Here is a 24354-nt window from a genome sequence, read left to right on the forward strand (position 1 = left end):
CCCAGGGTCATGGGTTCAAGCCCTGCATCAGGCTTTATGCTGAGCATGGAGGCTGCTTGAGATTCTCTCTCTGTCTTGCCTGCTCACGTGCTCTCTCTTAGATAAATAATATGGAAAAAAGTTCTAGAAATTATCATGATATAGTTAAGAGTCACCAATATAATACCATCACTAATTTTTTGAATGAAACTTAGTGGATTTTTACATCATTTTAAACTACCAAGAACTATGGCCTTCTTTATTTCATGGAGTCTTGTCATTTAGGTGACTTAAGTAAACTGTGGTAAACATGCTTTATTCGGATAACAAAGCATTTGGTAAAATGTCAGAACAAAGCAGATAGAATTCTACAGCTTGAAGGAGTTGGTCAGAAAGAGGCATTTCTTCATGTTTTTATTTTATTGAAGCCGTTCTGGAAAGATGCCTATGATTTTGCTTCAGGGTGCTGATTCCTGTCATCTGCTGTCTTGCTAGGTGACCCAGAATGACACTGTGGTTGTTTAAAACATTAATCTGTCAGTTTTGTAAACTTCCACGGACAGCTCTTTGCCATAGTTTTTGACTCATCAGTGAGGTCTACACAGCGTTACAGTTGACATTGATTTGTTCCATTCCATCCTGACATCATGGCTTTGTTCTTTCCAGATTTGTTGGACACTTTGCTGTAGGCTTCCTATCATTACCCTGTCATGTGTGCCACCATCCCTTTGATTTGGCTTCAGAACATGTCTCAGTGGGATGAAATTGACATTGCCAGGAGTTTGTGGCTATGAAATCAACTCATTCATGTGAAACAGGAATTAAAAGTGATGTGGGGGGAAAAGGTCGCCTAAGATTATCTGATGGTATAAATCCTTGATGGACACAGGGATGGGGGGCACTGGGAAGCAAAACCTCATCTACACAGTGGAAAAAGGACACGAGCTAGAATGCGGTCCTGGAAATCACTGCATCCTAGGGCCTGAAGAGAGATGCAGTGATCTTCCATTCTGTCATTTTATATAGAACTAGCAAGGTTGCATTAGCATTGATGCTTCTGAGAATGAGGCCTTAGAACCTGGTGTGGGATATGGTTAGGCTTGGGTAAGGAGTAGGAGGACCGACCAGTGTAACTTACAATAATCTTGCTGAGAGCGCCCCTCAGATGGTAGGTACAAAGGCCAAGGACATTTGAGGTTCACTCATACTGTGGTTTGTACTCCTTGGCTCTGAAGTTTCTGATTTCTTTTAGAAAAGGAACTGACCTCCAAGTAAAGAAGGTAAATGGAACTCTTGCGTTAATATCTGCTCCCTTGACAAAGTGGACTTTTTAAAAGGGATAACCCCATAAACATCTCACCGAGTTTGAGTGGCCATCAACTCAAAATTATTTCACATGCCATGAAGAAGGCCACAGTGCTTCTGATCAAACTAGAATACACTTTCTTTTTTTTTTTTTAATTTTTTTTTCCAACGTTTATTTATTTTTGGGACAGAGAGAGACAGAGCATGAACAGGGGAGGGGCAGAGAGAGAGGGAGACACAGAATCGGAAACAGGCTCCAGGCTCCGAGCCATCAGCCCAGAGCCTGACGCGGGGCTCGAACTCACGGACCGCGAGATCGTGACCTGGCTGAAGTCGGACGCTTAACCGACTGCGCCACCCAGGCGCCCCTAGAATACACTTTCAAATATAAGTCATCCCAATTCAAGAGCAAATAAACCCAGAAGCATTAAAAGTGAAGTCTTAGAACTGATTAAACGTGGCTCATAGACAAAGTGGTAAATAACTTATCATATCTAAGAAAATGAGTTCTAAACAGAAGAAGTAAAAACATAGGCTAATTTATAAGGAAAGTCTTGGAAAGGTTTGTAAGAGTGGGGACATGGGGTATGAAGTATAGTTCTACAAACAGGAGATTGTTTGCAAATCTGTTTAAATATCAATTGACCCCCAAGTCCCTGACCCTACCATACACCAGATGACTGTTCCTCTCCCACATTGGCAAACACTAGAGGTGTAATATCTGGAGGGGATGAAATTAGAGTCTCTTAACTCAGGGGCATGAGGAAGAGTGAGTGATAAAGTCGGTATTGAAAGTTGACAGTGGGAGTAAGTGAAATTTTACTTACTAAATTTTGAGCAACCCCCCCTCACCCTGCCGCCAGCCTCTACCCCTAGACAGTTTTCAGAACAGGGCAGCCACATGTGTATACTCAAAGATGGAGCTTGAGAGAGCCATCTTTGGGAGTTCTGCATGGACACACCCACTGATTCTCCTGGAAGAGCACAGATAACCAGCTCGTTTCACCAAGGGTCTGATCAGCTCTCTGAACGCCCTCTCAAATAGAAGAAGCCTGCCAGGGAATTTGATATGTTCAAAAGCCTAGAACATGAAAGAAAGACTCTAAAACAAATGGAAAATCATTATAAAATAGGAAGTATGCAAAGAGAAGAAAACATAATATTAACATCATGGAGAGAGGAAAAAAAGATTTCACATAAAATAAAACATTGGATGATAATTAAAAGAAAGATTCAGAGAACAAAAATGAGGTCTTAGAAATTTAAAGTATAATAATATATTGACACTGATGATGATTAAATTGAGGAAACTTCCCAGAAAGTAAAAGCAAAACATAAAAGAGATGGGAAACTAGAAAAGAAATAGATTTAAATAAGAAACTTAGTCAACTGATGTATATAACATCTGAAGAGTTAAAAACACAAAAACAGCAACAAGAAAATTTTTTCTATTTTTTTTAATGTTTTTTAATTTTTGACAGAGTCAGAGTGCAAACGGGGGAGGGGCAGAGAAAGGGAGACACAAACCAAAACAGGCTCTAGGCTCCAAACTGTCAGCACAGAGCCTGACACGGGGCTTGAACTCACGAGACATGAGCTCATGACCTGAGCTGAAGTCGGATGTTTACCTGACTGAGCCACCCAGGCACCCCAAGAAAATTTTTTTCAAGGGAGAAAAGCATGAAGAAATTTTTAATAGAGTTATACAATTGCCTAGAACTGAACAATGTAAGTTTCTGGATTGAAAGGTCCCACTAAAGGTCCTGAAAATGTCTCACATTTCAGGACTAAAGGTCCTGAAAATAGACATATCACAACAGAATTTTAGAACACTAGGGACCAAGAAAAGATACAAGTTTTCTGGGAAGAAGTAAAAGCAGATTTCACGCAAAAAATAATAAAAATTTATAATGTTTCACACTTTTCAACAGCCACACTAGAAGGCAGGAGATAATGAAGTGCTAGCTGAAAATTCTAAGGGAAAATTATTTCCGACCTAGAATTCTCTACTTCTGTAACTAGTTTTAGAACTAAGTTTGAGAGTAGAATCAAAACATATCAGATATGCAAGATCTCAAAAAACTACCTCCCACTCTCTCTTTCTCTCTGGAGAGACATTTTCTACCAGAAAAGGAAACAAAGTAGGAAAACGAAATAGCAGGTCTAGAAAGAGGGAACCCACATAAGAGAAGGCCAGAGGAGATCCCCAGCTTGAAGGTGAAGGGAGGGTCCAGGATGACCACTGTGTAAAGAGGCCAGATTAGAACAGATTGGAAGACACCAGAAGAGAGTTTTTTTCAATGGATAGAACTGATATGTTCTTTCCTGTGTTGGATTTATGGAGAGAAGTTGCTATCAAGCAAGGGAAGTTTTTGGTTGGATTCACGGTAAGTACATAGACAGCTGAACAAGTGAACAGTAGTAACAAAAAAGACAAGCCATTCATTTAGAGAAAGCAAAATGTTTGATATTGGTATTAAGAAAGCCATGGTATGAAGCATGTGCATTTTGATATTGTTCTACTGAACATCAAAGTTTAAAATATGTAGAGAACATGGGGGAAGATGGGCAAAGGGTCAATGCATGATGGCAGATGGGGAAATGGAGCTAAATCCTTGTCTTCTGTGGGAAATCAATTGGTGATGCCTATAACCAAAAATTTCAGGAATAATAATATTTGAAAGTTAATGGAGATTTGGATATAGAAATCAGTAAAGGAGTTAAAAGTGCTTGACTCTGAAGAAGAGAAAATGAGAAGGTAGAATTGCTGTTAGTTTTCAAACAAACTTGATCAAATATTTTACCCGCTTCAATTTGTACATATTTAGATGGATTTAACAATGACAATTATTTTCCCTTATACAGTTAGAAATATAGATGACAATTAGATTATCTTCTTATATATAATTTTATATGTTTATATTTTATGTGTGTTATTATGTATTTATTATATATAAGGCATGTATAATTATGTAATATGTAAATAAGTATATTTTTATATATGTATAAAATCAAAGAGGCACTGATTAGAAGGAAAAAAGCAAAACAAAGAAAATTTAAACAAAAGAAACATCACCTAGATAAACCTTTAACAGCTCTTTTAAGGATCGCACAAGTTTATTACAATTGATGAGCTGACTGAATTCTGAGAATAACACTATGATGAAATCATTTCATAGAACTGCTGATATTTTTTAAGTCCTATGGAAGTTTTCTCACCTTCACTTGTGACCAGGAAATGCCTTCTTTGAAAAAAAATATTTTGTAACAAACCATTTAGCAATTTCATTCCAGGGAACTTGATACCAGGATCTTGTGTCATTTGTTCACCCACATGCACCTAGTTCCAGTTACATATCCAGAGTTTTACTCACAAGATAAAATGATAACTTAGGACCTAGTCCCTTCCTTAAGAAGTAATCATAATATTGAAGAGATAATCATAATAAAGTACATAAAGTATGAGAACAAAAGTATAAACTGATTATCATTGGATCCCAAATTATAGCATTACAGACTCTTGAGAAGTGGAGATTAGAACAGCTGGCCATTAAAGGAAAGTAGACCTGTTGCCCATTAATAGGTTTTCCATTCCCATCTACGTTGACCTAACAGGCCTCACTTAGGAGACCCTGGGAGCCTTCACTACCATGGTCAAAACTATCAAATACCATCCCCTTTCTGCTCGTCACCTTCATGCCTACCACTGTTCTGTTGCAACATAAGACTGTGCAGGACCGCCATTTTGTGTCTTGGTAGGTGCCAGTCCTCATTCTACCTTACCCTTACAGGAGACAAGGTTGACGAAGAAGTCTTGATGCCTTAGGATGTGAAGTCCACACAAACAGTCTCAGAATATGTTCTGAGTCCATCTTCCCACTTCATGTGGTTGGCATGGTCAGTTTGAATCTTAAGTCATTGGATTCTAGCAATCAGATCTACTCTCTAGAAAATGTCTTCCACGGCCTAGAAGCTCATCCATCTTGTCCATTCTCCACTTCTGTCTAATCTCTTTTCTATCTTCTCATATTAGAAAAATCATGGCAGGGGCGCCTGGGTGGCTCAATTAGTTGGGTGACCAACTTCGGCTCAGGTCATGATCTCACAGTTTGTGAGTTCGAGCCCCACATGTCTGTGCTGACAGCTCAGTGCCTGGAGCCTATTTCAGATTCTGTGTCTCCCCCTCTCTGCCCCTCCCCTGCTCACACACTGTGTCTCTGTCTCTCAATAATAAATAATCATTTAAAAAAATTTTTTTAAAGAAAAATCATGGCAAATCTATATTTACTGAATTCACTATGCAGTCTAAAGTTTTCTACTTCCTTAAAGTTTATTTATTTTTGAGGGAGAGAAAACACAAGTGGGGCAAGGGCAGAGAGAGAGAGGGAGACACAGAATCTGAAGCAGGCTCCAGGCTCTGAGCTGTCAGCTCAAGTCAGGGCTCAAACCCACAACTGTGAGATTATGGCCTGAGCCTAAGTTCGACGCTTAACCAACTGAGCCACCCAGGCACCCTTAAGGTTTTCCACTTCCTTAAATCTAGTTAGTATAGTCCCAATTTATGCTATGGTACATTGTTAAGTAAATTATTTATTGAAGGAATTAATAAAACTGTAAGTATGTGTTTTCTGATTTCATTTTTCACGTTGAGTTAGCTAAGCCCCTTCAAGAGGCTTTATATGCTTTTATCCTCTTAAAAACATTTAATAAACTGTATTTAATTAAGTGGAATTAATTATTAATTAATTATTAATTTAGGCTCTTTAGGAAAAAGTTATAAACTATATGACAATTTTTCCTATAATACTAATGTGTTATGTGACCTAATGATGTGCTATTCTAGGAGTGAATATCATTTAGATCTGGCTCTTAGTAAATTTTAATGAACTCTGGTATCATATATCTTCTACTTTTATAAAATTTTATCTCTAAAATAAGATAATTTCCACAGAGTGGGGAGATTTAGGTTTTCTAACACTACTTAGCTTTTTCTTCAAACTTCTTGTATCAAAGAATGTCTTCTTTAATCCACATCCCAATGTTAATTCCCATGAAATACAATACAGTTTTATTTAAGCATTATTGATATTAAAAACTGGCTATATTTAATACACACAATTTGGTGAGTTTGGACATATGCCTACACCCACAATACCAGCACCACAATGAAGGTAATAAAAATATCCATCACCTCCAAAAGTTTTTTCCCCATTTATTTATTATTTGTGTATTTATTTATTGGTGATAAGAACACTTAATATGAGATATACAATCTTAACAAATTTTTAAGTGCACAACATTGTGTTGTTAACTATAGGCACTATGTTCTAGCTCATGGCTAGAACTTGTTCATCTTGTATAACTGAAACTTTGTACCTATTGAACAACTCCCTATTTCCCCCACTCCCTAGCCTCTGGCAACCATCATCCTATTTTCTGATCCTATAAGTTTGACTGTTTCACACATCTCATAGAAGTGGAGTCAGGTGCCTTTTGTCCTCTGTCACTGACTTACTTCACTTAGTATCCTGTCTTCTAGGTCCATCCATGTTGTTGCAGATGGTGCTAATTCATTCTTTTCTAAGGCTGAATGATGTTCCATTGTAGGTGTCTACCATAGTTTCTTTATCCTGCTGTCTGTTGTCCATTTAAGTGGTTTGCACACGTTGGCTCTCGTGAATAGTGCCACAATGAACATGAGAGTGCAGAGATGTCTCGACTGTAGTTCTTTGGCCATATACCCAGGAGTGCAATTGCTAGGTCATATGATAGTTCTATCTTTAATATTTTATGGAACCTCCATACTATTTTAAATCATGGCTGCAACAATTTACATCCCCACCAAGAACATCTAAGCATTCCGATTTCTCTACATCCTTGTCCAACTTGTTATGTTTTGTTTGCTTTGATAATAGTCATTCTAACAGGTACGAGGTGGTATCTCATTATAGTTTTGATTTGTATTTTCTTGGTTAGTCATGTTGAGCACCTTTTTATATACTTGTTGGCCATTTGTAGATCTTATTTGGAGAAATGTTTATTCAAGTACTTTGTCCAATTTTTTTTTCCCTACTGGGTTGAGCTCCTTCTGTATTTTGGAAATTAACTCCTTTAAATATTTTCTCCCATTCTATAGGTTACCTTCTCACTCTGTTGGCTATTTCCTCTGCTAAAAGGAAAGGAAGCATTTTAGTTCTGTGTAGTCCTGCTTGCCTAGTTCTGCTTTTGTTTCCTCTGCCTTTGGTGTCAATCACTTTTTCAAGCCTGATTTACATCATCACTTCTGCAGTGAAACTGCCGAGAAGAAGGCCATGCTAGCGGTCTTTGTCCTGTAATTCTTCCTCTATTTATTTTGCTGGCTTCTATTGTTCCTTCTACCCTCCAATCCCAAACCTTCAAAGATCTTTCTTTGCTCTTCTTATCTGTTCTTACAGTCTCCCCTTCACTGAACTAATTTAGTCCCACATATTCACTTTCAGCCAGCATTACAAATTTCACTGAATATATCCACATTCTTTTATTTTTCCAGTTGATTTCTTGGCTACCCACCTGGCCTTGTCAACAACATTCCTGTCATGAATGCTCTTCTATCTATCTCAAAGTCTTTAAGAAACCCAGGGGGTTATTCATTCCTAAGAGGCCTGTTGTCCTTCCAAGCATGAAATCTAGTTAGAATTGGAGACTGTAATGTTTGCACCTACACTACAGTTCAAGTATCCCCAGTGGAGTGGAAGCTCACTCATTTTTGTGACAATGCCCTAGGTGATACCATGGAGGCTGTAAGGCCACACGAGTCTCTGAGTTTGAGAACAGGTCCAGCTCTTCTAGTTCCCAATTCTAAAGTCAGTTTTCAATTCCAGGCATAAAAACCACACTAAACTCAGCGTAGGTCCTGAGAGCTCCCAACCCCAGTGATGTGCTGTGAGAAGAACAGCCCCCCTTCCCCATGAGCTCGAGACCCTTTGGTTTGGGGTAAAGTAGGAAATGACTGTGTTATGAGCGCTAGGCTAGAGACCATTTCAGAACCTGGTCTCTAGAGTTCAGAGAAATAAAAACTATTTAAATGACGAGTCTTAATATGAATGTGAGTGAAATTCATAGTTTATATTGGCATCACATGCCCACTATGTTAATGGACTGCTATGGCCTCTAAAACAAAAGAATTGACAATAAGAGGAAGATGTCATCTACCCAATATTAGGTAGCTTCTTCAATTAATTACCCCTTGTCTATGTCCAGATCTCCTAAACACCATTCTTTAGCTCATTCTCTTTGCTCCTTTTGAAAGAAGACATTTTTTTTCCTGGCCAAGGCTAATAAGCCTTTCACCTTAATGAACATTTTTGTAAAATGAGAGGGAAAAAAACCCCAGAATCTAGGAAATAGCGCTGTGATGATGTTTACACAAGGTAATACATGTAAAGCACTTAGCTCAGTGCAGATACATATATCTAACAGGTGTTTATTGAGTAACTTCTATGTGCCCGGACTGCTCTAGACGCCAGATGCATTGGCAACACAGCACAAAAAAATTTCTGGTTTATACATGGTCCCAGAAATAAAGTACTCAATAGTGAGCACTTGATAAAAAATTGTTTCCAATTTTATTCTTATGTTTTGTGCTGTCACGTGAATAAAACATAGGATTGTAGATGAAGAAGAGAAACTTCCTTGCTCCTTGAGGACCTTAACATTTACTATGTACTCCTTAGCAAAGCACAGGGGAAAATTCACTTAATTACTTCCTTGGTTCATATACATGATGACAAAGTAAACATTTATTGAATGGACCTTTTAAAAAGGCAACATATTGATACCGTTGCCTTAATAAAGAAAATGTCAGTTCAGTTAAAAAGTCATCAGGTAAATAAAACAAACAACCCAAAGTAGCCATCTATTTTTAATAATAGTGAACAACATTGAAGAGAATGTGCAAAACGCATAAGTATTTGCTTGGTTAGTAGCTCATTGACTGGGAGTTTTAAAATACGGCAGAAAATATGCATTTACAAATCAAGCATAGAGGAAACTTGTTAATTCTTAAAAATCTTGCAGCTTTCAGGTGAGATAGACTAACAGGGCCCGGCAGTACCTTCCCACCTGAAACAACACATCACAGAGAATATGAAACACCAGCTTTCAGGACTCTGAACTTTAGGCAGTGAAGAAAGGTGGTTCGTAAGAGACACAGAACAAATACACTGGGTTCACAGTTTCCCCAGCTACGACAGTGTAGAAAGGGGGACCCATGGGGTGCCCGGGGGGCTCACTAGCATAAGCATCTGACTTGACTTCAGCTCAGGTCGTGATCCCACATTTCATGAGTTCGAGTGCCATGTCAGTCTCTGTGCTGACACTGCACAGGTTGCATGGGATTCCCTCTCCCTCTCTCTCTGCCCCTCCCCTGATTGCGCTCTCTCTCTCTCTCTCTCTCTCTCTCTCTCTCTCACTCTTAAAAAAGAAAAAAAAAAGATGGGGGGTACCCAGGCAGAGCCCAGAGAACTCCCTGCACTGGGGAGACAGTGCGGACAGTCCACGGAGGTAAAGGTAACTAGAATTCGTGGGGCAAAATAGGAGGGTGATCACCGCTCAGAACAAGAACCCTGGAGATCTGCAGAGGGTCCACTTGTGCTATTCAGCTGAGACCTGAGAGCCTGCATATGTAAAAGGAAACCACCAGAGGGCAGGGAAGGAACCATCTGAGAGGATGGGAAGAAACAGTACCTGGGGGCTCACCTGGGGCCAGGAATATGTGTCCACACTGACCAGCCGAACTGGGAAACCCACAATCCATTGGATGTTGAGTACTTGGAAGGATCCGCCCAGGTAAAGGAGTACTTAGCCCTAGACCAAATGCTGTTCTGTCTCCCCTAACAAAGCTGAGCTGCAAGACTCAAGTGTATCCAATTGCTTCCAAGTAGTTGTGCCCCCAAACAGGCCTTAAAATACCTGTAAGGAGTATGAAGATATGCAGCACACAAGGGGCAAATTGAAAATGTGTTATGTTTTATGAAAGATCACCATACCATACAGACATCACCCAGTGCTCATCCCAAGAAGTGTCCCCCTCAATGCCCATCACCCATTTTCCCCAACCACCCACCCAGCGATGAATCACCAGAATCTACCCCCGAAACCAAGACTACACTGTATATACTGTATGTTAGCCAACTTGACAATACATTGTATTTACGAATTTTTTAAGATAGAAAAAAGTGAAAATTGAGATAAAAAATGTAAAACAAACAAAAAAAGATCACCATACCTGACAAGGAGCAGAAATAGGGCCTGCACTCAGGAGAAAAGTCAAGCAGTTGGAATTGACACAGGTGCTAGAATTAGCTAATCAAGACATTAAAACAGGTTTTATATGCGTATTCCCTAGATTTCTAAGTTAAAGAGACATGGAAAATCTACAAGAGACCCGAGGGAAACTTCTAGGGATGTTTGATTCATCAATGTTGGAGATAAAAATATACTCTACAGGATTAATGGTGGATTAGACATTGCAGAGGGAAAGATTGATTAACTCGACAACCAAAGGACACTGTTCAAAATGAAACACAGAGTGAGGGGAAAAAGGGATTTTAAAAATAAAACAAGAATCCATGAGCTGTGGGGCAACTCCACATGATCTAATGTATACTTAGTTATTGTCACTGAAGGAGGGGCGTTACTGGGGAAAACAGAAAAGAAATCGAGGAATTAATGACTAAAATTTTCCCAGATTTGATGGAAATGATAAATCCACAGATTTATCCAGGAAGCCCAGCGAATCCCAAGTGTAAGAAACATGAGGGAAACTACATCAAGGAGCATTATGATCACGTTGTTCAGAACCAGTGATAAAGAGAAAATCATAAAAGGCAGAGAAGAAAGACACTGGATACACTAAGAACCAAATACGCAAGTAACAGAGGTGGTTTTTTGTTGTTTGTTTGTTTGTTTGTTTTTTTCTTGTCAGAAACAATGGGAGAGGACAAATGCCTTACAAAAAAACGAGGGCAAAATAACAACTCTTGTTAGGCACATAAAGCTGAGAGAATCCACCGAAAGAACTGCATTCCAAGAAACACTGAAGGAAGTCTTTCAGACAGAAGGAGAATAATGCCACATGGAAATAAAGATCTATACACAGAGATGAGAATCTCTAGAAATATGTGACTCTATGTTTGCAAGGCAGCTGACATAACGAATTTCCACGTAGAGGCACCAGGGTGGCTCAGTCGGGTTAAGCATCTGACTCTCAGTTTCGGCTCAGATCATGATCTCACGGCTTTGTGGGTTTGAGCCCCACCACGGGCTGTACTTTGGCAGCATGGATCCTGCTTGGGATTCTCTCTCTTTCCTTCTCTCTCTGCCCCTCCCCTGCTCACGCTCTGTCTGTCTCTCTCAAAATAAACTTAAAAAAAAAATAATACTGAATCTCCATGCGCCTATGAAGAATGCTACATGATCTTTAAATATTGTTTTTCACGTGTTATCAATCCAAAGGTATAACTTGGTTTTCTGTTACACAGACAGATGCAGGATAAAATATAAAGCCTGGAAATGAAAATCTTCTGGAATCTGTGTATTTCTGTGGAAAGGAACTGCCAAAAAAAATTAAAATTAAAAAAAAAGCAGTAAAACTTGCTGGAAGAAACAGTGGAGGTTAGGTATACAAAAATGCATTTTGGTAGAGGTCTTGGTTTTTCGTCCTTACGAATCATCTTTGCCATCCTTCAGAACATGTAAGAAGAAAGATTTGAGCTCCCACAACATGCTTCCTCAGTTTTAGCACCTTAAAGGAAAAGTTGAGCTCTCATTTGTAAAGTGTCTCTTGGTTCCCCAAAATAATGTTGTTAACAGAAAAGAAATCTCCTGTGGAAAAGGCCAAGGGCATTTTTAATATGTATGGAGGACACGCCAGATCCCGCTTTTTACAGGTATCCCCCAAGAATGTCCCAGGGTAGCAAATAAAATAAATGCAACTTTTATGGGAAGACACATCTCTGTGATGTGGCAAGTTATAATTCTTCCAAACTAACCTGTATTTTCAGTATTCTCCAGCATTTTTGTTTTCCCCTACCCAAAACATAACTGTGCAGATAACTTATATTTTACAGAAATTAAATGTGACATTGTAAAAACTTTTCCTGAAATTTTTAGTGAAAATATATGCTTTGCTATAACTATGTTTAGTAAAAAACTTAAGTGTATGGGAAAATATAATGCAAAGGTGAAAATGTGGTACAAAAGTCCTATAATTGGAAGAGCTAAGATCCTTGATGCACTGATTGAATCATTTTTCGTTAATGTTGATCCTTTAACAGTGGATTTCAGGCATTCTTCAAAGCATTCTTCATTGGTTTAATTGTTTTTTTTTTAAGGTGATACAGCAAATATCTCAAAAGATATTCATTTAGTAATTAGGTTGTATAGGATCAGTATCATTGCCTTTCTCCTGGAGTTTAAAGCCTACAGAAGTATAAGCATTATTTTTCTTCAGTCTACAATATATGTAAGTAATATTACGATCAAGTTAATAGAGAGGCAGCTAGAACCCAATAGGGAATAAACACAGTACTCCAAATGATAGAAAAACTGTTTCTTTTAACATTTCATGGAATGTTACAATTTTAATGGAGGAAGTATTAATATCCATTGGGTGCTGGCCACCAGCCGAAGAATAATTTTTCATGGGCGGGCTCATTTAATCCTCACCCCGACTTTATGGAATAAGTTGTAAGCCCATTTTACAGGTGATGAAATCGATATAAGAAAGATTAAATAACTTCCTCAAGGCCCTACAGCCAGCAGGTGCCAGGACTGAGATCTGAACTCAGCTCTGTCTGAACTGCCAACCCTTCTTGGGTTTCACAACAGCGTCCTCTGCTTCTCCTATTTGACATCTTGATAAATTGCATTTTCCCCCTTGACCATCATGTCACTTTGATAGGAATTCCCCTTTGCAAATAGGTGATAGAACTCATCTCTTTGGTGGTTTTATTTCAGGAATTACAGTTTGAGAGACTGACCCGAGAGCTGGAGGCAGAACGCCAAATCGTAGCCAGCCAACTGGAGCGATGCAAGCTTGGATCAGAGACGGGCAGCGTGAGCAGTATCAGGTACTGGGCACGCTGCCTCCTTACAGTTCTGGGCTGTGAGCTGCCAGTGAAAGTAAATTGTGGTGTTTGTCTTCTCCTCACAAACCTGGCAGTGGAACGGAACAGTCAGTCGGATGTGGGAAGGGAATTGTAACCGATCTGATTTAAGATGTTCAAAAGGTGTCTGAAATGGCCTGATTTGCACTTGAAACTCCTGTAACAGAATTAACACCTGCCCCGGATGCAAATGGCGCATAATTGTCCATAAAGGAAGGCTCTGCATGCAGTCAGCTTGCTGGAAATCAGATTCCACAGCGCAGTCTCTCAGTCTGGTTCTCTTTTCCTAGATGATCCAGAGTTGCAGGTTCCTGAAGGGAAAGGGAGAACATTTTGATGTAACCTGTATTGTTTGCTAATATATGATGCTAAAGTGTGAAATCGCACCTCGGTTATCAACCACACAGGCAATTCTCCTGGGTAGAACAATTTCAAATTCATAGATAGAAGAGTTATTCAGTAGGGGCTGGTTTGAGGTCCCAGAATGTCTCAAAACAAGACTTAGTCACTTGTCCACAAAATAAATGATCCACCCTAGGACCATGTTTTCATATTTAAAAAGTGTGTGTGTGTGTGTGTGTGTGTGTGTGTGTGTGTGTAATGTGAGTATGTGTGAAAGAATCATGAAGCTCTCTATAAGACAGCTTTTATTTCTCAGTAATGCATCGTACTTTTCTATCGTCCTGTTCTACATTGTGTTTTTGACCTTGTACATTTTTAGGGAGGAGTCTTAGTTCAGGAAACAATAGTTGCTGTGGCAAATCAACTCCAACATTGCAGTGACTTAATGCAAGAGCAGTTTGCTTCTCATTTATGCAACAGATGGAGGTAGTGGATGGTAACCAGGGGCTGCCCCTCCGCTTTCCGTCCTACAGTGATGAAGGATACAGCTTCTCTCTTGAGAGCTCTGTCATCCCTGTACCTCACTGTCAATTGCATTGCCAGTTGCATCACTGCGCCTACAAACCATTGGTGAAAACCAGTCACATGGCCTCTCGTAGATGGAAGAAGGGTGGGGATCCCTAGACCTGGGGTCTACAGCCACTCTGCTCAGGAGCATGAATTTGATGGTCTCTTAGCCACCTGCTCTGACAAAAGAATTAAAAAGGTCCTTGTTTCCATTGCTCTAAAATATTTTATCATTGTAGTCAGAATGTTTCCCACCAGAGTCATTTGCCATCAGTCTTTTAACATTATTCTTTTTTTTTGTTTAATAATGATGAATTTTTGCAAGGAAATCATTGCACTCTTGTTAGACTAGCTTCCTTGGGTGCAATATCATTTTCCATCCCAAAACTTTATTTTGGGCATGTGAAAGTGTACCCACCTCTGCATCCAAGTACCTAGGTTATCAGTAGCTGTGAATGGGCACATGGGGACCCCTTAAACTCATCACAGACTTGTTGAACACCCAGATTAACCAAAGCAGAATGGACAAGAAAAAAATGCGAATTGTGCCTACTTGAAATTGTTTACAGAAGGTTGACTGGTTGAAGATGGTGAGACTAAGTCCGGGACAAAAATGTTTGGAAATATGTATTCGAACCAGTTCCTACGGTTATACGTATTTGAAGAGCTTTTTGTTAAAGATGTTTTTCTTTCTTTTCCCCTACTTCCTGAGAAGCTAAGACTGTCAGGTTTTTAGGTCTATACACACCACTGAATTCACGTTTATTTCGCTTTGAAACCCGTTGTTTCATTATTGGTCAGTTTCTATATCCAGTCTTTCTGTGTGCTATGTTTGCATACTGTACATCTTTTATTTTATTAAAATCACCCCAGCCCCTAGTAGAAATAGGTCTAGGGGACCATGTTGTATCCTGTGCCTGAATGCCCAACCTCCGATTGGATTAGAGATAGATATCTGATCTAATGGTGATTCATCCAGTGACCAACCTGTAAGAAATTGGTCTTACTCTTGAAAACACAAAATAAGTGATCCACAGGTGCCTGGGTAGCTCAGTCAGTTAAGTGTCTGACTTCAGCTCAGGTCACGATCTCACAGTTTGTCAGTTTGAGTCCCACATCAGGCTCTGTGCTGACAGCTCGGAGCCTGGAGGCTGCTTCAGATTTGTGTCTCCCTCTCTCTCTGTGTCTTCCCTGCTTGTGCTCTGTCTCTCTCTCTCTCTCAAAAAATAAATAAATATTAAAAAACATTTTTTTTAAGTAAGTGATCCAAAGTCTGTGACATCTAATGGTAAGCGGTAGAGGACGGTGGCCCTGTGGATTCGTGCCAGTGGAGGCATCTGTAATGACAAAAAGTAGTCCAACAGAGAGACTGTATTGTTCCTGAAAGTCAAAAACAGGCCAGTTTGCTTATCATTAGGACCAGCTGAATTTTTAAATTCTTAAAAACTTCCTTCCTCCCTCATTTGATTTAACTGAATTGATTTCTTTTCCTTGGGTCCAAGGTATCTGGAATAGAACCCATCAGTGAACTACCAAAGTTGACAGAAAAATTATCCCATGACAACTTTTGATTCTTAATCTTATATTCTTAGCTCTCAGCCATGATACACAATCAATAGTTCTGTGTAAAATATATATTGAATGGTAATGTTAAGTGCAGATGACACTACCTAATTATTTCTCCTTGCCAGATAGCTATATAATGTCAGTTTTCATTAAGCTTAATTATTTTGTACATTGGAAATCTCCAGTGTATGAATCTGCACTTGAATAATACAAGCAATTTACTGATAATTCATTGGGGGAAAGTCTCATACATAGCTTCCACTGTTCTTTTTTTGTCATAACCTAGTTGTTTGCTCAGCTTCAGAAATCACCTTTGGAAATTCAGGTCTTTATTAAGTGTGATAGACTAACCTAGTTAGCACATCAAAAGGAATATTCAAAAAACATTTAAAAATAGAATACAAACATTTTTTAAAAGGAGAATAGGTAAAGAAGTCTTTGATAATTTAGATGTTGTTTCGTACTTCTTAGGGGTGTGAAGGAGGGGTAAGAGAGTTTCTTAGAGGAAATGAAACAAACCAAATATTTTTTAGACTTTTAGTGGAAGTGGTAAAAATGACTCATAAATCTAGTTTGGTTTTCCTCTGCCTTTTATCAGTGATAGGAAACTCTCCATTTGGTTTCTAAGACCCTTTCCCCGGTAGTCACATTGACAGTTGAAACTTTCAAGAAAACTTTTGTTGATATGCATTTATAACAGTCAACTTTATAATCATCAGATCATGAGCGTGAACACCGGGAACTTGGAGAAGGAAAAGCTGGAGCTCCCTGTTGGTGAAGCACGTCAGCTACTGTGTCCAAACAGCCAGACCTTCAGTAGCTGCAAATAGGAACGTTGTGATCTCCTAACATCTTCACAGACTTTTTTTTAAATGTTTATTTATTTTTGAGAGAGAGAGACAGAGCGTGAGCACGGGAGGGGTGGAGAGAGACAGGGAGACACAGAATCCGAAGCAGCCTCCAGGCTCTGAGCTGTCAGCACAGAGCCTGACACGGGGCTCAAACCCCTAACCATGACATCATGACCTGAACCGAAGTCAGACATTTAACTGACTGAGCCACCCAGGCGCCCCGCTTCACAGACTTGTCTAAACATCCGTGTTGGTATTGAAGCTTCCCGAGTTCAGATGCATTAGTGGTGAAGTGTTGGGATTCTTCTACACAGGAATTATTGGTGCTTCTTACTGCAACTACACATCCACCATGCACCTTATCTCCTTCCTGACTTGGCTTTGCTCACTCTTTCCAGCCCAGTCCTTTCCAAGTTGTTAGATTCTGCTCCCTTCCCATGAGAGCGTTTGGTTTCACATCTTCTCCTTGATTGCTCAGAACCATCCAGATCCGAGTCAGGAACTTTACTTACACAGATGTTGCCCTTTATTCAGGGTCATGATCAAATCCCCCTTGCTCGTGGCTCACTCCCACACTCTGGCCAGTTGTGATTACTTGGCTAATGCCCGTCCCTCAGGCCAAGGCCTGTCAGTGATCATGGTCTGACAGCCCTGTGAGCCATTCATTCCCTCTCAGGCTGGGGGCCATGCATTACTCTTTTAAGTCTCCTGGTCTGAGGACCTGCTTATACCTGTACCCATGTCATTCTCTCCACAGACTCTAATAAGAGCATTCTAGCTCATCCTTCTGCCTGCGGTATGCCCAAATCTATCCCCCATACAGGGTGAGATTGAGCTACATAATACATAAATCAGAACCGTGTTCGCGAAGCATTCTTTCCCACTTCTATAAACACACCTGTCTTTCCCATTTCAGTGCCTATGACCATGTGATCCCTTCTATCTAGAATGTCTTCCTTCTTTCACCAGGACACCCCCTCCGGTGAATCCAGTTACCCAGCTGAGGGCTCATATCCTTCTGAACCTTTCCTTGATCAGTCCAAATTGGATCAGGTGTCCCTTCCTTGAGGGTCATTAGAACTTAAAGCATTAGAGATGAGACACATTGACGCTTTGAGAGGTTGCCTGCCAGAGAATGTCTAACCTTCACTCAAAGGATGTGTGGGGATTTTCTCGAGTGCTACTGAAAATTTAAGGACATCAAAATAGATGACTAATCATATCCCTGATTCCCAAGAACACAATGGGAGAAACACTGAATGCAAACCAGAGTTGAACCTATCTTATGGACTCTTCTTAAAGGACACCTGACTCTTGGAAACAATGATGATGATGATGATGATGATGATGATGATGATGATTTATAACAATGGTCTAGAGCTCAGAGACAAAGGAAGTCAAAAATTCAAAGCTACAGAGATTTGACACATAAATTCTCTATTGCTGGCTTTAAAGATGGAGAGGCTATGTGACTAGCAATGCACATGGCTTCTAGAAGCTGAGAGTGATCCTTGACTGACGGCAACAAGAAGAGGGTCTCAATACTAAAACCAAAAGGAATTGAATTCCGCTCACATGCTGAATAAACTTGAAACAGATTATTTTCTAGAACATCAACAAAGGAATCTAGCCCAGCAGAAACTCTGATGCTAACCTTTAATGACCTTGAACAGAGAAACCAACCATGCCACATCTGAATTTTACAAAACTTATGAAACTCTTAGCGTAAAAAATGGGACATTGTTTTAAGCTGCTCAGTTAGTGGTAACTTGTTACACAGTAATAGGAAATATCGACAGTGCTTTCCAGTTGGTCGTTAGAGATTATAATAAGCTGAATTATTGAAAGTTTTCCAAGAAAATAAATCTTTTCTGTGACCATCTATATTTCATTCCAAAGGTGAATGTCTATAGCCCATTTTATTTTTCATGCATGTATATATGTGTTTGGATTCACATATTAAAATAATCTGTAGCTTTTATTCTAAGAAGTGGAGGTATTTGAATATGGAGTAACGGCATTATTTATTGTGGAATAAGGACTATTTTTTTTAATTATTTTTTCAACGTTTATTTATTTTGGGAACAGAGAGAGACAGAGCATGAACGGGGGAGGGGCAGAGAGAGAGGGAGACACAGAATCAGAAACAGGCTCCAGGCTCTGAGCCATCAGCCCAGAGCCTGACGCGGGGCTCGAACTCCCGGACCGCGAGATCGTGACCTGGCTGAAATCGGACGCTTAACTGACTGCACCACCCAGGCGCCCCTGAATAAGGACTATTAAATAAAGCAATCATACTTAGGCTCACCATTTTTTTTAATAATATAGACACCCAAGATTCTAATTGGAGTTATATATGTTTAAAAAGACGAAATGTTAGGGGCACCTGGGTGGCTCAGTCAGTTAGGTATCCAACTTCGGTTCAGGTTATGGCCTCAGGGTTCATGGGTTCGAGCCCCACCTTGGGCTCTGTGCTTACAGCTCAGAGCCTGGAGTGCTCTGGATTCTGTGTCTCCCCTTCTCTCTGCCCTTTCTCTTCTTGTGCTCTGTCTCTCTGTTTTTCAAAAATAAATGTTAAAAAATTTTTTTAAATACAAAATGTAATATATATATTCACACACACACACACACACACACACACACACATATATATATATGTATATAAATGAATTGCTTGCTCCATGTAAGAAGCTGCTCTTTCTTCCCTGCAGATGAACTATTGAATTTCTTGCAAACAAGTGTCCACAAAAGTTTGCCATATCTTAGAGACTGGATGCAAAAGGAATTAATGTTATACGTGTTACCAAAGGTCATTCTCTTTATTAGCTAACTTCTGTGAGCTGAAATGCCAACAATTCTATTAATGGAGTCTAAAAATCTTGTCCACAGTTAACAAAGAAGTCAGGCTTATTTTAGGAAATATGCTGACTTCTGGTTAAAGTAGTTAGAGGTGAAGAAACATTAGTCAAGTAGACACATACTTTTTGTCACAATGAAATGTATTTATTTAAAAGCATGATCACTGAACTTTTTAAGGAAATAAACATATATGAATATAATTGTAAGTAAAACATGTGCATTTTTTCATTGTCCTGTAGGATCTGATATTTAAAAAAGTAGATAGTTATATTTATTGTTTTAAGATAAAGAAGGAGTAAATTTGCCAAAATATTTCATTTTGAAAAGAACACAGCTTGGATAATTAAATAATTACTTTTATTTTTTTCACATGAATTTTTTTTTACTATGAAGATATTTCTACACATTTGCGTGTTCCCAAATGCCATCATTTAGCCAAAGGAAAAAATCACTCAATGCCATAGGATTCTAGATTCTTACCAGTGGTGAATACAGGCTTGCTCGCAGGGGAAAAAAATAATAGCAATAATAATATTGCTATAATATTATAAAAAGTAGTTTTTACTTGAAAATTAGAGAATAGCTGTTAGTTTCCACACTAGGCAGTATCTCTCATGTGGCTGAAGTATTACTCTTCCAACAAAGTCTAGTGATTTATTTGAACAGGACATTTAATTGATTGAATTGGTAATAAGAATTAACATTGCAGTGGTATTTTCTAAGTCTTTCAGAATGGCTTCTTTGTATGAAAACAGAAATAAAAACAAAAATATAGAGACTATAGACCTATTTGAGAGGTTTTCCTTTTTCATTGCCAATTAAAAAAAAAAATTGCTTCCCTGTTTCCTTCCAGACTAAATTCCAGAGCAGTAATCTACCTAGAATATGCTCCTGATTTTCTTAAGTCCCTTTGTGAAGCCTTGTTCTTTTTTTTTTTTTTTCAACGTTTATTTATTTTTGGGACAGAGAGAGACAGAGCATGAACGGGGGAGGGGCAGAGAGAGAGGGAGACACAGGATCGGAAACAGGCTCCAGGCTCTGAGCCATCAGCCCAGGGCCTGACGCGGGGCTCGAACTCCCGGACCGCGAGATCGTGACCTGGCTGAAGTCGGACGCTTAACTGACTGCGCCACCCAGGCGCCCCTGTGAAGCCTTGTTCTTATCTTAAGCCCTTTACTGCCATCTTTCACCTGATCTACTTTTCTCCAGTGACCTAGCCTCTCATAGCTTGCCTTTTAATGCTACCGTTATTCCTTTAAGATTTCCTAGTGTAGTCTTGTCTTTTTCCGACATAAATTAAGAATATTCTAGACCACTTTCTTGGCCCTCAAGAAGCACCATCACATTTCTGCTCAGGTCTCCACTCCAGAAAGAGCGAGAACATTCATAGTCTTTGTTGGTTTCACGGGGACATACTTAACTCCTCTCAACCCCTTTTCTCTCAGTCTTCAGTCCCCTGAGCCCTTCCCACCTTGCCTAGAGTCCAAGGTCCCTGTGCTGAGCCACCTCTAGATAGTACCCTAGTGTCCTTTGGATTCCTAGGCGTGCAAGAAAGCTTACACCCCAGGTTGAAGCCACCACCTCGTCCTCACCTGCACGGAGACTTTGCTGAGCCTTCTTAGACACTGAAAGTAGTGGCTGTCCCTCCTGCCTGTCCTCCGTTGGCCTCTAAGTAATTCCTGAAGGGCAGGGGCCCGGGGCGTATGCCAAAGCCGTGGCCAGCATGTGCTAACTGTGCAGTCAGTGCTGAATGAAGCAATGAGTGAATGGATATATAGTATTTCTATGACTGTTCTTATTTTTGTCACTCTTGTTCTGGTAGAAATCACTAGTCGTACTAATTTATAAGGATTTCTGTCTCTATGTATTCCAGAATATATATACATATAATATATATAACATATCAAATGGTTTACATTATTCTGAACTTACCAGACCGGAATATCACTTTTCAGTACTCATTCTAGTTTCTTTTCACGTTAAAATAGCACACTGGATTCCAGAGCCAGTTGATTTGAGGTACTCTGTGCATGGAGTTATGGTTGACCTAGTCTCATACTTTCACTCTGACCTTAGGAAGATGATGATACTGGTGATGACTTTAATAATATTAATGACAGGGCACCTGGGTGGCTCAGGCGGTTGAACATCTGTTTCAGCTCAGGTCATAATCTCCCTGTTTGTGAGTTCAAGCCCCCCATCTGGTTCTGTACTTATAGCACAGAGCCTGCTTCGAATTTTCTCTCTCCTCTCTCTCTGCCCCTCCCCTGCTCTCTCTCTCCCTCTCTCTGTCTCTGAAAATAAATAAATAAACATTAAAAAGTTAAAAAAATATTAATGATAATATTTGTTGAGCAATTTTCATAGACCAGGCATGGATATGGTTTACGTAGATCATGCTGTTCACTTCGAGTTAACCCTATGAGTTAAATCTGATTTCATTTTGTAGATAACAACACAGATTCAGAGAGGGAAATTTGTTTTCCCGACATCCAGCAGCTAGGACCAGACATTGATTGTCGAGCCCAGGTATCTTTTCTCCCCAAGTACACATGTTAATATGCCTTACCACGATGCTGTTATTCAGTCTTAAATGGTGTCTTAAATTATGTTGGAAATTATGCATGTTGTAAATAACTATCTAAATGTCTCCAGTCCATTTTCTTCCTAGGGATATAAACATTTTGGACTGATTTTGTGCTTATTTTTTCTCTACCCCCCACCCCAGTAATTATAGCTATTTTGAATTCCTTTATCTGAATGTATTTCTGAGATTCATTCTTACACAAATGAGGTAATGAGTGCTAATAGTATATGTTATTATTGCTTTTAATTACATCCAGACTGTTAGGCATTCTCTTGCAAATTGCAGTGGACAAATTACACTAATATTTATGTGTATAAAATGCTACTTGTATTGTCTTAGGCTGTTCAGGCTGCTATAGCAGAATACCATAGATTGAGTAGCTTATAAACAACATGAGTTTATTTCTCATACTTCTGAAGACTGGGAAATCCAAGATGGAGGCACTAGCCAATTTGGTATCTGATGAGTGCCTGCTTCTCGGTTCACAGACAGTTTTCTTTGTGCTGTATCTTCACATGGCAGAAGGGCTGAGGGAGCTCTCTGGGGCCTCCTTTATAAAGGCACTAATTCCATTCATAAAGGCTCCACCCTGATAACCTAATCATATCCAAGAGGCCCCCACCTCCAACTACTATCACAGAGTAGAGTAGATTAGGAGGGGCACAAGCATTCAGTCTATGTCACATATTAAACACATTTTTCTAGATTTCTTCTGTGGGATAACAAATAGTCACCTGTCCTGAGGATTTGATGTAGGTCCTAAAAAAGGGTCAAATGCTTATAATGATTCAATATTTGTTTAATGTTTATTTATTTTTGAGAGAGAGAGAGACAGAGTGCAAGCGGGGGCAGGACAGAGAGAGCGGGGGGACACGGAATCTGAAGCAGGCTCCAAGGTCTGAGCCGTCAGCACAGAGCCCAATGTGAGGCTCCAACCCATGAACACAGATCATGACCTGAGCCAAAGTCGAATGCTTAACTGACTGAACCACCTGGGAGCCCCTTATGTATTTCTTATAGCAGCTACCATAGTTAACACTTTTGTATCAATTTTGAAGCCTGGGGTCTTTCCAAAATGATATATCAAAAGACTAATATTAACTTTATATTTAAAAACCATATACCAAATCTTCTTTAGAGATTTTACATTGTAAAATAGATATTTCAGGAATATTAACTCTAGTTAATTTTAAATTTAATATTCTGATTGGTATAGAACTGAAAATCTTTAAAAATTTAGTCTAGAATATTTTCCATATTTTCTGTCATCCTTAGCATTTTTTAACTCATGGATCTGAAAAGTGAAATTGGTAGTTGCATAGTTTAGAGCTAAATTTCTTCATTGTGTTTTTAGATACTGCCTACGCTCACTAATGTCCCTGAATTTCACTTTTTTAAAAAATCTGTAATAGTATAATGCTTTTCTGTAATTTTGCAAAGGTTGAATGAAAAGTGTAAGTAAAGCACATATCACCGCGCACATTGTTACTAGTGAATCATATATATTTTTCCTTCTTGATGAATAGAACACATCATCTTTTTGTTGAAGTCTCTTTCCTAATTTTTCTGCAAAAGATGATAAAATAGTTTTTCTCACTATGGGCTAAAACGACATATGAGGGTAGCACCACATTTGTCTCCTTCATTTTATAGACTAGACAACCACACAGAAATTGACATGATGAATGGAAGAAACTTTTCACATGGCGCATCTTAATATGTCTCTGCACCTACTGCTCAAGCTGGAGATGAGATTCTTGATACCGTGTGGTTGTGAAGTGAAGAGCAGTAATGCAGTGATAACATGTTGACAGGAAATGTTCAGTAAATTAAGATCTAGAAGCCAGTGGCTCTTTGCATGGGTGTTTTTCAGACGGAACAGCAAGAGATTAATGCATGGACCAAAATATGCATGCTCATTATTTTCTCTGCTTGTGTAAATACAGTGAGAAGTAGAAGTGCCTCTTGGTGAAGGCATTTGTGTGTCCTTCTGCCTTTGCTTAGACACTGAGGGTTCAAGAGCTTTTACCAGCTTTTTTGTATTTATATTTGTGTATGCTCCTTTCAGAGGATTAAAAAACAGTGATATTTCAGCTGACGACATAACAACGAACATTTGATTCGCTTAAAAAGAAAGAACTTCAGGGGCGCC

General features: G+C 39.3%; 1 protein-coding gene across 2 annotated transcripts in view; it reads left to right on the forward strand.

Annotated features, from left to right (window-relative positions):
- Positions 1–24354, forward strand: part of CTNND2 (catenin delta 2) — a 940792-nt gene that overhangs the window by 338508 nt on the left and 577930 nt on the right. For both annotated transcript variants that reach the window (XM_043601021.1, XM_043601022.1), the window contains exon 3: positions 13282–13394. In XM_043601021.1, the coding sequence (XP_043456956.1) occupies positions 13282–13394 (113 nt within the window). The remainder of the gene's footprint in view (positions 1–13281; positions 13395–24354) is intronic.

The sequence above is a fragment of the Prionailurus bengalensis genome, chromosome A1 (assembly GCF_016509475.1).
Source record: "Prionailurus bengalensis isolate Pbe53 chromosome A1, Fcat_Pben_1.1_paternal_pri, whole genome shotgun sequence".
In the NCBI taxonomy this organism is placed as follows: Eukaryota; Metazoa; Chordata; class Mammalia; order Carnivora; family Felidae; genus Prionailurus; species Prionailurus bengalensis.